This window comes from Leuciscus leuciscus (assembly GCF_965113295.1).
Source record: "Leuciscus leuciscus genome assembly, chromosome: 8".
NCBI classification, from domain to species: Eukaryota; Metazoa; Chordata; class Actinopteri; order Cypriniformes; family Leuciscidae; genus Leuciscus; species Leuciscus leuciscus.
This window is the reverse complement of record NC_138732.1, coordinates 9171382-9185443: the sequence shown is the minus strand read 5'-3', so window position 1 is coordinate 9185443 and position 14062 is coordinate 9171382. Positions and strand designations below refer to the sequence as shown.

General features: G+C 38.6%; 2 protein-coding genes across 2 annotated transcripts; one reads left to right on the top strand and one right to left on the bottom strand.

Moving 5' to 3' along the window:
* Positions 1-102: 102 nt before the first annotated feature.
* noa1 (nitric oxide associated 1) lies at positions 103-5561 on the top strand. The gene is made up of 7 exons (XM_082177783.1): positions 103-1447; positions 1758-1922; positions 2516-2727; positions 2874-3005; positions 3084-3200; positions 3292-3409; positions 4194-5561. Exons 1-7 carry the CDS (start codon positions 205-207, stop codon positions 4424-4426), a joined length of 2220 nt encoding a protein of 739 aa, XP_082033909.1. The 5' UTR covers positions 103-204; the 3' UTR covers positions 4427-5561.
* On the bottom strand, positions 4624-12558 carry rest (RE1-silencing transcription factor). Its single transcript, XM_082177782.1, has 4 exons — positions 12414-12558; positions 9339-10276; positions 9149-9232; positions 4624-8338 (listed from the first exon to the last, which is right to left on the bottom strand). Exons 2-4 carry the CDS (start codon positions 10264-10266, stop codon positions 6348-6350), a joined length of 3003 nt encoding a protein of 1000 aa, XP_082033908.1. The 5' UTR covers positions 10267-10276; positions 12414-12558; the 3' UTR covers positions 4624-6347.
* Between the last annotated feature and the right edge of the window lie 1504 nt (positions 12559-14062).

Here is a 14062-nt window from a genome sequence, read left to right as displayed (position 1 = left end):
ACACGTCTGTGATTAAGTAAACCATAGTTTGAATGTTAAATATGTTACATAAAAATAAAATATTGTACATAATATTCTTTGTCCAATTTTTTTTTTCCGGTGACGTATATTGTACGCGCGGCTCTCGGAATTCTCTCACATGGGTTCGTTGTTTTCAAGGTTGTAGTAATTGAAGCGATGGGATTGTTATTTTAACATACAATAATGTACAAGTTATTGAGAGCGTCGACATTCCAATTATACACTCGTGCGTGTTTAAAACATGTTTCAAGACCGGAACATGAATGGATGTGGCGGTTTCCACGGTCATTTGTTTCCAGCTTAATATCAAAAGACTGTGTAACCCATTTGGGCACAAACCAGATGTGCAGATCATCCAGATGTGGGGTTTCAGGTCTGAGATGTTACAGCAGTCAAATAGGAGCTAGAGTACCAGCATCAAATCAACCGCAGGAATTATACACATTAGTTGAGCCAGAGAAACAAGAACAATTTGTGTTCCCGGACTTTGATGAACCAGTGGACAATGAAGAGGATAAACTGCCAGATCATCTTCTTTCAAATGAGCTTACGAGTAATGTAGAAACAAAGCCAGTGCATGAAAAGCCTGGCAAAGACATGCACATTAAAGGACTGGAAATGCAACTGAAGCATTTAAAGGGCTCTGCAGAGTCTGAAGTGGAGGAAAACTCATTGATTGAGTTCCACGATGAAGGATTCCCACTGGACCGACGCACCAAATCAAATAAGGTTAAAAAGCAGCAAAAGATCTATGGCACTCCTGATGTGGAGGTGGCAGTCAGCGACTCCTGTTGCTCTGGCTGCGGGGCCCTCATGCACTGCACTGACCCTGAAATCCCAGGCTACCTGCCAAGTGAGAAATTCAAAGTGTTAGTTGAAGAGGACAAACTGAAGAAGGCAATATGTCAGAGATGCTTTTTAATCAATCACCACCAGAAGGCTTTGAACGTCACCATATCCAAAGAGGAGTACCGAGCGATTGTCAAGAGAATTAAATCAGAGAAGGCTTTGGTGCTGCTGATAGTGGATCTTCTGGATCTCCCCGACTCCATCATCCCTGACCTTCCAGAGCTTGTTGGGAAGAATAAGCACATTGTTATTTTAGGAAATAAAATAGACTTGCTGCCTGGAGATGCAGAGAATTACCTGCAACGTATCAGACGTCAGCTGGCGGCATACTGTGCCAGCATGGGCATTTCTACCAGTGATAGCAAGGACATCCACCTAATCAGTGCCAAAACAGGTTATGGTATAGAAAACCTTATATCAAGACTGCAGTCAACCTGGAAGTACAATGGAGATGTGTATTTGGTCGGCACTGCTAATGCTGGCAAATCCACGCTGTTTAATACTCTACTGGAATCAGATTATTGCAAATCCAGAGCCTCAGATGTGATCCATAAAGCTACTATATCTCCATGGCCTGGTGAGATATTGCATTTGAGTTAATTGGTTGCTTTTACAGACAGATACCATATTTATGATGACATAAGATATGTAATATGTTGACTAATGCAATGTTTGCAATTCTGTTTCACAATTATATAAGAACAGAATGTTTCAAGGCACAAAAAAAAGAGAACAAAGACCTTTTTAATGAATGTGCTTGACCCTTTTAGGACCTCGTTTAGCAATGCGTTGTGCATTTCTGAATGATAAAGCTGTTTAATGTATGATATTGCTGTCCAAGTTATTTAAATTGTTAAAACATATCTATCTGTCCTCGGTAAATCTAGGAACAACATTAAATCTGCTGAAGTTTCCCATCATCAACCCGACCCCCTACCGGATGTTCAAGCGGGCGGAGAGACTTAAACAGGCGTCTCTTTTGACTGAGGAGGACATGAATCCTCAAGAGCTGAAGAGAATCAAACAATTCAGCAAGCAGGGATATTTGGTTGGTGAGTTTGCAAGGTTTTTTTTTGTTTTTTTTTGGGATCCACAATATATGTGTTCCATGTCAATTATTGGCTGATATTATAGACTTTTAATTAATCTCTATCGGCTGATATTGGAAATTTAACTGTGCATGGTAATTTTCACTATGTTTACATTTATAAAACCTTTGACATCTAATGCTCAGTTAAAGTTGATCTTTAAAAACACTTAATTCATCAAATAATAAATAAGTGTTAAATAAAATCACAAAATTAATATAAACTTTTCATACTGTACTTTGTAAAGTTCTGATGCCTAAATACACTTGTAGCATTTAAAAACGATTGATTTTATTTTATTTGTTTACTTTTAATGTTTAAATGTATCATTATTTAGGTAAAATAATATAGATTATAGATCATATTTTTCTCATTATAGTGCAAGTTTTAAGCTCTGAAGGAAAGGAAAATGTGATTTTTTTCAATTTTATATATATATATATATATATATATATATATAATATTATTATTATATATTATTAATATATTATAATATTATAGATTTTAAGTTAGAGGCAACTTAATTTTATGTTTTTTTTTTATTTTATGTTTTTTAGGTCATATTGGGAGGACATTCCGAACAAATCAGTCACTCAAGAAAGACCTTGTGGAGTTTGATCCTGACAGTCTGAGCTTTGGAGAAGAGGCGGAGGAAGGTGTTAAACAGAATCCGGCCTTGGACTCCTCCACAGACGCAGAGCTCACCTACAATGAAATCAAAGATGCACACTGGTTCTATGACACCCCAGGCATCATGAAAGAACATGACGTGAGTCTCTCCATTCAAACTGTACTCGCATAATGTGATGTAATTATGTTCATAAGTGCAATCATTTCTGTGTTCCCTTATTTTAAAACATCTATCATTATGAATCATGTGTCACAAAGGGTTTTAATCAAAATGCAACTTTCCAGGTGCTCAGCCTGTTGAATGAGCAGGAAGTGAAGCTGGTGGTTCCTACACATGCCATTACACCGAGAACGTATCTAATGAACCCTGGTATGGTTTTGTTTTTGGGGGCTTTGGCACGCATTGATTATTTGGAGGTAAGAGTCTGTTTGACTTAGGAATACTGAATGTTTTGCTGCATCTGCAAGATCTCAATGTTCTGTTACTCTCTCTAGGGGAAAAGCTCTTGCTGGTTGACAGTTGTTGCCTCATCTCACATCCCGATTCACATCACCAGTTTGGACAAGGCTGATGCAGTCTACCAGAAACATGCTGGGAATACCCTTCTTGCAGTATGTGTATACTGTATATATATATATATGTGTGTGTGCTTTGTTATCAGTAAAATTAATTCTACATGATACTCCATTGTTTTGTGATAAGGTCCCATCTGGTGGTGAGGAGCGCATGAAAACTTTTCCGCCACTTATTGCTCAAGACTTTGAACTCAAGGGGCAGGGCAGCAACACCGCAATTACTGACATCAAGATCTCATCAGCAGGTGATTTTCTGAATTTTCAAGCAGAAAAGCAGGCTAAGCAATGTGTGGCATAAATCTTGTGATTCTTTAAAAAATTATTTTGATGTTTGTGCCTGTTGCCTTTCCAGGTTATGCTGGATGTTTTTTTTTTACAAAGTTTTTTTTTTACAAAAACTTTTTACTTTTCCAATATGTATTTTTCCACAATAAAGTAACAAAAATGTCATGGTATTATATTTTTTCAAATGTGCTTGGTTAAACCAAGACCTTCTTTGAATTATCAGGGTTTTTTAATGGTACTCATATTTGTGATACTGATACCACTACAGTACTTTTGTAAAGGTTTATAGTAAGTCTTTTAACCAAACCACATGGTCAAGTCTTAAAGTCCCCAGTAGTCAATAATTTAAAACTCATCTTTGATCTTCAAAATGTCTTATTTAAATGTTTTGTCCTGTGAAAATAATTCCGTCATACCTTAAAATAGCTTGAATGTAACTCTACACCCTTTTTTCATTTAGTATATGCGGCTCTCTGAATATGCAAATTAGCCCCGCCTCCACTCACTCACAGCAGCTCAGGGCTCCTGATCCACATAGAGAACAGGGGCGACTTCAAACGGCGTTTTTGAGACTGTCTTTGGTTCACTGCAGTTTTAAGGAGAAAATACTCAGCAATGGTGTTTACTTGTGCTTTAAGACAAACCGTGTGCAAATTCATATTTAAAACACCACATAGACATATAAACAGGCCAGGCCCCTTAAAAAAATAAATTTAATTTGTCATAATTTTTCTTGTCTCTTAGGCTGGGTTGCTGTGACAGCAGCTGAAGGAGATCAGCTGTTTTTGAGGACTCACGCCCCTGAAGCAGCAGGACTTTGTTTGCGCACCCCGCCTTTGCTACCCCACATTGTGAATCGGAAAGGACAGCGAATCAACAAGTCTCCCGCTTACAAGACTAGAAAGCCACAGGCGCTGGTGGACATTGGTCTGTCTGTGAAAGCAGCCGAGAGACTCAAAGTGAGAAGGAAAAAATGAAGAACAACATATTTAAGTGCTGCTGGAGTGCAAATTACTTTTCAAAATATTGTTGTTCTGATTCAACAATGTATTGCTTGTATGCTACATATTTTTGTACTAAATGTTTATGAATTTACCTGACAATGAAATGTATTTATATGTTCTGCCATTTAAAATGTCTTTCAAATAAAATAAAAAAAACATAACACTGTGGCAAGAGTTTTTAATTTTATTGAAACATCTTCTGCTAAGCATACAGGTCACATAGCAAACTGTTTTTGCAGATCATTCATAAAAAGCCAAATCAAGGGGACAACATTATATAATATTTCAACTGATATAATTTGACTGCTATTGCTACGACATGAAAAAGACAGTCAAAATACTTGATTACAAAGATGTGTAAATGGCAACATGCTATTCTAAAAAAGATCAAAAAATGCAGTGCTTAACAAATAATAATAATAAAAAAAAATTTTTACAGTGATAAAGTTCCAACCGTCCAAGAGTTTTCCAGGGCCCTGTGGATGGTTTTCAAGGAGCAACACACCTCCGTCTGAGGCCTGGGATTTTGCCCATAAAACTCTACCAACTACATCTTGCTTTGGTTATATATCCAAAAATACAATATTGCACTTAATGCACTAAAGGCAATTTATTTCTATAACTTTTCTCTTACCGTTTTTTTCTCCTTTTTAGACAATGACATAGCACATTTAAAGGTTTGTGGCAACAACACATTCACACTCATAAAAAGAAACAAAAAGTCAGTCGATATCAGTTGAAAGTCATATGATTAGATAAACTTTGGATAAACATTTTTGATGCAGATAAAAAATGTGATATGGAAGGGAATGTTTTACAGAGAAAAGACAAGACATTCATTCTTCTGATGGTAAATAAGATCTACATATCTGAGAAATGAATTAAAATGCTCAAATTGATTGTCTGAGGCACTGAAGAGCAAGTAAAGAACAGAAATATGTACAGTTTATATACAGACAAAAAAGCAACAAAATCTTTGGACTGAGGATGAAATTGAAGCATTACCAGAAAATTTGACACAAAAAAGACGCAAGAAAAAAAATCTACAAACGCAAGTGTAAAAATCTTTGAAAGCAAATATACAATGAAAGAAAATAACCTAATACTATTCAAACATTACAAACTACACACTACTTTCCTCAAAAGGCAGAGCAGCCTAATCAAAGAAAGACCTCTAGGAAGTGTACAGAAATGTTTTTGTGTTTAAATGAAATGTTCAGCTTATGTGAAACAGAGCCTCAAAGGTAAGATTATGGTTAGTTGTCAAGTGCTCTCTAAACTGTAAAAGGGAACAAAGAAACGGTTGAATACAATGACATTAGCCAGCTTTAAACACACTCCGTCTCTTGCTGCCCAGAGATGGAGGCGCTTCAGTGGAGTGGAACAGCACAAAGACGCTGAAAACCCCATTATCTTCAGGGCTATTCAGTGCTGGACCACCTGGGTCTGGCTAATCTGAGCTCTCTGCAGGGATGGAGGGACAAAGTTTGCTTGCTTTCAGAGCAGCCCTCCTTTTTTGTTGTCCGAGTAGTGTGACAAAAAAAAAAAAACGCGGGAAAAAACGATGACCATTTCGTCATGACGCACATGACTAAGCGAAGATTCAGTTAGTTTGGAAATCATTAGACAATAGGATCCTACCACAAGTTTACAATGGATTGTAATCTCGAACTGAAGGAATACTATGGTAAGAAATCTATTAGTTTGACATTTTGTTGCATCATGTCATGGCAAGCTAAAAACTAGAAAGCATTGATGTGTGCGTCTGTCATGAGCTGTAAAGCCAACAAGAACAGACAGGAACCTAATTTTTTTTTTTACAACCTGAACAAGCTTTGTTCAGTTTGGAAGTCTCTGAGAACCTCATAAACTGCCTTGGACACAAAGATACTCCTCACTTGTCACCCTGAGCTGCCCCCTCCAAGTAGTACACGTTTACTAAATGGCGGTTCAAGTGGCGACGGTAGTCCATCTCTAGAGAAAACGTACGGTCACAGAAGATACACGTGTGACTGAGCAGTTTGGTTGAAGTTGGGAGCTCTTCTGTTGGAGTCTCTGGAAGTTTCTCTCCACTCTCGGTGGCAGCAGCCAGTCCGTTAAGACCGGAGTCGTAGCTTCCTTCGGAGGCACTATCGCTGATGTCACTTCCCCCATCATTAATGTGGATACCCTCGTCATCTTCTGCATCCGTGGATTTGTGACCAGGCGGACCAGGAAGTTCAAGAGATGAGCTGAAAACAGGCTGCTGTTGGCTGAAACCTGGAGAGCTCTCGCTGTCAGTAGGTGACGGCATCTCACTTCCACTGTCTACTTCTGGAATTTCTTTTGGTTCATGTGAGATCTTGTTCTCGGTTTCTTTAGGTTGTTCTGAGAGAGGATCTTGGGGTTGGCACGAGACTGTGGGTTCCTCTGAAACAGCTGCGGTCTCCTTGTGATTTATATCACCTCGATTGATCACATCAGTAGGTGTCTGCTCGTCTGGTTGGGTAAGCACCTTCAGTGTTTCTGTGGTGAGCCCTTTTTCAGCTTCTGGAGGGCTTAGCTTCTCTGGGACTTCACTGGTCTTCTCGGTTTCAATGACACAACTCTCAGGTTTGTTTGTACTTGCCTCAGCATTCTTGGTTTTGCTCTTCATGGCCTGAAGAACCTCAGGTATGGTGCGATTTCTCTCTGGAGCACCAGAACTTGTTGATGGCTTGGCTGTATCTTTCTTCTTGCGCTTGACCCGCTTTGAAGGGCAGGTTGGTTCTGAAGAATCAGTCGCTAGTACATCCATGTTCTCTGCTTTTCTTTTGACTTGTTTAGTCCTGCCTTCTTTCATTGCCTCTTTACTCTGGGTATCACTGTTGACCTTTGACAATTTTGTCTGCCTCTTGCATGGCTTCTTGGTTGGAGATTTCCTGCAATCCTTTGCACTTTCTTTCTCTTCGGTGTCCTTCACTTTATCATTCAGCAATCTGTTTTCCTTTTGTAGCCGCTCTCTTTCTTCCTTGTCTTTGTGCTGCTGCTGTTTATCTACATGGTCTTTTTCCACTCTTTCTTTGTCCAAACCCAACCTTTGCTCTTCAACAATGGATTGAGGTTTTGCAATAACTTCATTGGCGGTCTCCTTTAATGGCTTCTCTTTCTTAGGACGACCTTTCATTACTTTCTCCACAGATTTGATTGATTTCTCTACCTTCTTCAACTTTTTATTAACTTGTTTGTTATTGCAGCCCTCTGTTTCAGTTGAGGCAAGGTCCATAACTTTCACCAAAGTCTTTCCTTTAACCTTCTTACCGGTTTTGTCTTTCCCCTCATTTTTCGCCATGGCCTTTTTCTCTGCAGTTTTCTCGTTGGGTTGCTGGCTTGGCTTTCCAGATTTTTCTTTCACAATGATATCAAGATTTTTCTTCGAGGTCTTGCCAGTCAGCTCAGTCTCCACAGCAGAGGTGGGTTTACTAGATTTCTTAATGGAGAGGTTGATGGGGCCTGATTCAACGTCATCCAATTCTCCCAACTGCTTTTCCTCACTTCGCCTTGCTCCAGCCTGTTCTGTCGCAAGCTCATTTGGCGAAACATCATCGCCGTCAGTCCTTTTGACACGCAGTCTTACTTTTGACACGTCCATCGAGATATCAGCGCATCCTGGGTGTCTGGACTTGATGTGATACTGCAAGTTGCACTTCTTGGACGCAGCATACTTGCAGACTGGGCAAAGAAACTGGCGAGGGTTGACATGGAGCTCAACATGCTTTTTAAAGTTGCTGCGGTCGGCTGTCTTGTATTGGCAGTAAGGGCAGCTTAGGGGCTTGGGTCCATTGTGGACCTGTCTGGCATGGCGGGTCACCTCGTGCTGGTTGGCTGCCAGGTAGCTGCAGTTGTCACATTTGAAAGGCCTCTCACCTATTGTGGACAGACCATAAGGAGAAGGTCAAGACAGAACAATCAGTCTTTTATTTCAACATTTTGAGAGAAACACAGATGCAAGTCTCATGCGGGGAATACAGATAAAAGACGGGCAAACACATCACAATACGGAATCACATTCTAATTCACTGTGTATACCACAAACCGTGTACCATTTTATCCAAAGCCATCTGGCTCCACGGAGAGCAACAAAAGAGAGAAACATCATTGACAAGATCAAAACACAAGCCTTGAGTCATAGCTGATTAACAGCACATTTCCTTTGTCCCAAAACCCAGAGAACTCCCTGACAAATCTATACACAATTTCCATGACTAAGATTTAATTCACATGATTTTTCCCAAACATGGAAACCACAGTTTTAAATCCTACACAATATTTTTCAGAGAATGCATCCCAGAATGCACTGTGACAGGTTCAATGAAAAAACAAATCCAAGATGAATTGCCAATTGTGTCAAATGATTAAAATTTTATTTAACAACAATACTTATTTTTATAAATAATGAATCAGTGTAATTAAAATGATTTAGCTAATTTCTAATATTTGTAATTGATAGATTTGTGCAATCTGTGTATTTTTATTCTATTAAAATATAGGCCCACTGTTAGCTGTTATTGGCTAAATCTATTGACATTTATTGGAACAAGGCAGCTCAGAAGGTTTTGGAACAGAGTTATTAAATCAAAATGTGGACTGTAATTTATAAATCCTAAAATATAACTATATACACCCTAGATCAATTTTAGAACAAGAATGTTTCAAAAGACAGACAAAAAGACTCACCTGAATGGGTTCTCATGTGTCTGGTCAGATGAGTTTTTTGTGAACTGGAGTACTCACAGTATATGCACTGGAACGGACGCTCACCTAAAAGAAGAATCACATAAAATCAAGTGTTTGATTTTTCATACATTTCTGATAATATAAAAGGACACTGAAACGTGAACTCAAATCCTTTAAATTTTAGACGCACCAGTGTGGGTCCGGATGTGCTGTATGTAGTTATTTTTGCGGTCAGAAAAATATGAACACTGGTTGCAAGTGAAAAGCTTGCTGGGAAAGTGGTTCCTCAGATGTTTCTTCCAGTGGTACTGACTGATGGTGGTATAAGCACAAATGGTGCACCTGAAAACTCTCTGATCTTCACCCTCCTTAGTATGATGTTTAAGGTGAGCCATGTAGTGGTCATAACGGTTGGTGTTGTATCCACAGCGCTCACAGCGGATCACACCTTTGGAGTTATTCAAGCTTTCACTATTCTCTGGGTTCGGTGTCTGAGAATGTCCTGACTCACTGGCCAGATCGTCGTCAGAGTCAGCCGCACCATTTACCACATTCATTTTCTTGGCACTGTGAATGCGGATATGGTGAATAAAGTCCTCCTCGTTCTCGGCCTGGTACTGGCAAGGTTTACAAAAGAAGGGCTTCTTCTTCTTTTTGTTGGATTCGAAGATGATGACTGGGGTACGCTTACGTTTTTCCGCCGGCGAGGACTCAGATGGGGCCTTTTCGGACGGATTCGAGAGATCTTCTGCTCGCTCCATTTGAACTTGCTCCAGCGCTCTTTCTGTAACCTCTGCCTCAACCCGAGTGGCCTGCTCAGCGTACGTGTCCTCGGACATCTCAGAATTGTCAAGGCTGTATCTGATAACACCCTCTTCCTCACTGTCAGAGTAGTTGTTGCATCCAACAGTCTTGAGTTCAACCATTTGTTTCTCTTCTGCATTGTAGTCTGAGGAAGACGCCTCTGATGATACCACTACGTTAGCGAGCATCACTAGCTGAGGGGCGGCCACATCATTCCGAGACAGCTCAGGAAGGTCATGGCCCACCTCTGGTAGTGGGATGCCTCCAGGCATGAAGATACCAGCAGTAGCAGGATACACCATCTGAGCAGACATGCTCAACCAGCTGAAATGTAAATAGAAACACTGATTTTAGAGAACACAATCAGAAAATACAATCAGTAACTTAATTGTAAAAATTGCATATTTGTATCATCTTAAATTTTGTAAAAACAATGTGTATGTGAAATGAAAGAAGTTTGAAAAGGATGTGAGAACTGTGATCTTTTGAGAGCAAGTCATCTGACTATGACAAAACAAACACTGCGATTTCATTTAAGTTAAATAAGGGTAAATGATTTGACCTTTCTGAGATGAGAGTCTTAGTTGAGCCATTATCTGATTGATTAATCAATAAAAAAGCAGATTGTTTGATTTCATGCTCCCAAATAAAGCCTAAATCAAAACAAATCTATAAGAGCCAATAAATTACACTTTTCTTTCTTGTATGATGTCCACTAAAACAATAAGCAGCTTTAACTCTGGGTTATTTTAGGGAATTACAGCAGACAAGTGTCTATGTTACAACAGCTCCAACAATCCCGACCATGTATGGTAATGTTCCTCAAAAGTAATGATTCAAATCTTACGGCGTTACTTGTTTAAGATGCAATCTAGGACAATCATGAAATATATTCAGAGCAATAATAACAAAACACATCATTATTGATTTGCATTATTTCAATTAGAAGTTTGTGAAGTATAGTTTACTTTACTGTGCACTAGGAAAAGCAAAATGTATTAAAAACTGTGCAATTCAGACATTTATTTCAACCCAAAATATTTTAGGCATATTTTATGTACCATATTTCAAAAAGAATAAAAAAAAATCTAGTTTAAAATGTTATAGCCTACTATATATAGTAACTTAAAACAAAATACTATTAAAACGAATTACCATGTACGCAGGGTACAATGTTTTATACTATTACTTATGTAATAGTATAGCATTTCTAAATACTACAGGCTATAACTGATTACATACAATTACATGATACATAACATTAAGAGACACTATATGTGAGTGAGTGAGTGAGTGAGTGAGTGAGTGAGTGAGGTTTAAAAACACTCAATTCTACATACAAAATATGATTTAAAAAATTTTGTTGTTGTTTTTTTGAGTGTTGATAAAACAAAAATCACTAAAACTTTCCAGTTAAAGTTTAATTAAATCTGTTCTATTGTAAAGAAAAAAAATATATATATATATATATATATATATATATATATACGGTCATGGCAAACAGAGTCATGCATGTGTGTGATGAGGGCCTGTGAGCTTTGCATGCTCAGAAATGTGTGTTCGGCCATTTTAAAACAGCACCACCAACTTCAGCCAGCGGAGGAGGAAAAAAAATACAGACGATGTGTGAACTGAAGCAGCTTTACATGAAAGTTTACCGAGATCAACTCATTTAATCAGCAAAGCACTAAACGTTTAGTGCTAATATGCGCAATCGAGCTTTAAGTGAAAAGATACATTGATTGTGTTCAATCAAAACAAGGAGTGAAAAACTTTGACCTTGTTGGACAGCTCCAAACACGACCCATCTGAATCAGACGAAGAGCGAGCTCCACTTTACACGAAATGTTCCAGGCATAACAATCAAAAATCACTCACTACATAAAGTCTAAAATCAAATGAAGTCGTATTTCACGGGAATATTGGTGACTTTCGAATAAACAAAACAAAGACACCAAAAAAGATGTTGTGATTTACTGTAAAAGTGAAAGGATTGTCCTTTTTCAGCTGGAATAATAGTGGAGAATACAAATCTAGTCAATCTGATTGCAAAAGTTGCATTACGAACCTTCAATAAGAAGAAAAAAAATACTTTTCCGGAAACTGCATGCATGCAACAACAACAACAGCACACACACAACCCGACAAAGTTACACTTTTTATTCAACATAGTCGATCGCAGATCATAGTGAGGTTTTTGTTTTTCATTTCTCATTACTTTTACGCATTTTTTCACTTTTAATTTGGTCAGCGTGAGTGTGTTAGCCGTGGTCCTGATCTGATCTCTCTCCGTGCTGAAATCAGCCCTGGACAGCGCCTCTCCCTTTCAATGCAACCCTCCATTTTCACTCCACTTACTCAAACTTAGTTGGGCTCGTGCGCGACACAAAACAACACAAAACAACACAAAACCACACCCTAATGAGCACGAAACCCCACGGAACCAAGCCCGCGTACTCACCGGAGACGTTCACTCGTTGTTCGGCGATGTTCTTCCAGAAACAAGTTTCGGGAGAAGTTATTTCCAAACTCTCAAATCGGTCGAGGAAGTGCGCGAGACTCACGCATTCCAACACATCGCTCTCGCGCAGCGATCGCTGGGGATGTGTGACGTCAGCGCGCTCGCTCACACAGGGCGCGCTCATGTTCTCGAGCTCTCGAAGTTTGGTTTTGTAGTGTGTGTGTGGGCAGAGAGTGACAGACTGGTTTGAACAAATAAACCAAAATATGGCGAAGATATTTTGAATGGGTCTGAACTGTATAGCAGTAGGTCAGCAGTGTACAAGGCAAGATTACTTTTTGTGTTGGTATTTTTACAGGATGATATTAGGCAGCTGAACTCACAGGATTAATACAAGTGCTAGACAAACAACTAGTAAAGATAGGTGGGGGGTTCTGTTTATTTTCCATGGATTTGCCCACACCTTTAACCCTTTTGGTGCTTTGGACACATTTTAACCATATTAAAAGTCGTGAAATCTTTCTAGGTTCAATCACTTGGCATTTCATTATATCATATATTTTAGAACAACTTAACTTATGTATTATTATGCTATTAGTTGAATAATATCTTACAGCTACAAATGTATTTTTAATGAATGAATATTGAATAAAAACATTGAGTGTTGAGTGTCTGCATCATTCCTGGAGTGGAATTCTTGGTTGTGCTATAAGCAAGTGCACTAAATTATGTTCTGTTATGGCTTTTAATAAGCTAAATCTAACTAAAGCAAACATGTTCAACAGGAGGATAGCAACTGTTTGTTTGTCATTCGTTCAGAAAGGACACTCTTTTCATGGCCTGCCCTGAAGTTTGCTGTTTTAAGGATTGATGACTCAGATGTGTGTTCAAAGAGAAGGGAACCTGATAGATTAAGCTTAATGTGCCAAATTAAAACTGTTATAGGTAAGATTTTAGAATTTAATGTTACATTTGTATTTTGCTTATTTAAGGACTTTTTAAACAAAGATATAAAGAGCTTATAAGGTCCCAGCCAAGGCCAGTTAAAATGGAACAGGGTATAAAGTCTAAAGTTAGACCTTGATGCCAGGGCCCTCTGGATGTGTGAGGACGTGTGTGTTGGAGTCACAGTGAACTTGAGAAAAGCATTCTGCTTTGCAGCACATGGGGAAGTGTTAACTCAGTGTTAATGACACTGTTTTATCAGAGTTTTATTGAATCCGTAATTTCTTATTGTGACATTGTATGGTTTCATTGTATTAGCCTGTCCAACAGAAACAGAATAACCAAACTGATAAAGACTGCTTCGAAAGTGATTGGAGCTCAGCAGATACTGCCCCAGGACATTTTTAAAGGACATGTTGTCAAAAAAGCCTTTGCGATAATCAATTGCCCAACACACCATTTACACAAAGAGTTTGTTATTCTTCCATCAGGACGTAGATATAGAGTAATGGGAGGGAGAACAAGGAGGTTTAAGAACTCATTCATACCAACTGCTATTCTAATGTTAAATAATCTGTAATCATGAGTGTTTATTATGTGAGTGTTTGCTATGTGAGTGTTTTTTTGTGATGTGCAGCACCTGTGCAAAACCAATTTCCTAAGGGATAAATAAACTCGAACTGAACTGAACTGGAAAACATGAT

What these genes read in the sequence shown, in the direction of transcription:
- rest (XM_082177782.1), bottom strand. Translation starts at nt 10,266, where the DNA reads ATGTCTGCTCAGATGGTGTATCCTGCTACTGCTGGTATCTTCATGCCT. An exon ending in GCACATCCGGACCCACACTG is followed by an intron (nt 9,233 to 9,338) that starts GTGCGTCTAAAA and finishes TTCTTCTTTTAG; the next exon opens with GTGAGCGTCCGTTCCAGTGC. An exon ending in ACACATGAGAACCCATTCAG is followed by an intron (nt 8,339 to 9,148) that starts GTGAGTCTTTTT and finishes TGTCCACAATAG; the next exon opens with GTGAGAGGCCTTTCAAATGT.
- noa1 (XM_082177783.1), top strand. Translation starts at nt 205, where the DNA reads ATGTACAAGTTATTGAGAGCGTCGACATTCCAATTATACACTCGTGCG. An exon ending in CAAGCAGGGATATTTGGTTG is followed by an intron (nt 1,923 to 2,515) that starts GTGAGTTTGCAA and finishes TATGTTTTTTAG; the next exon opens with GTCATATTGGGAGGACATTC. An exon ending in CTGGGAATACCCTTCTTGCA is followed by an intron (nt 3,201 to 3,291) that starts GTATGTGTATAC and finishes TTTTGTGATAAG; the next exon opens with GTCCCATCTGGTGGTGAGGA.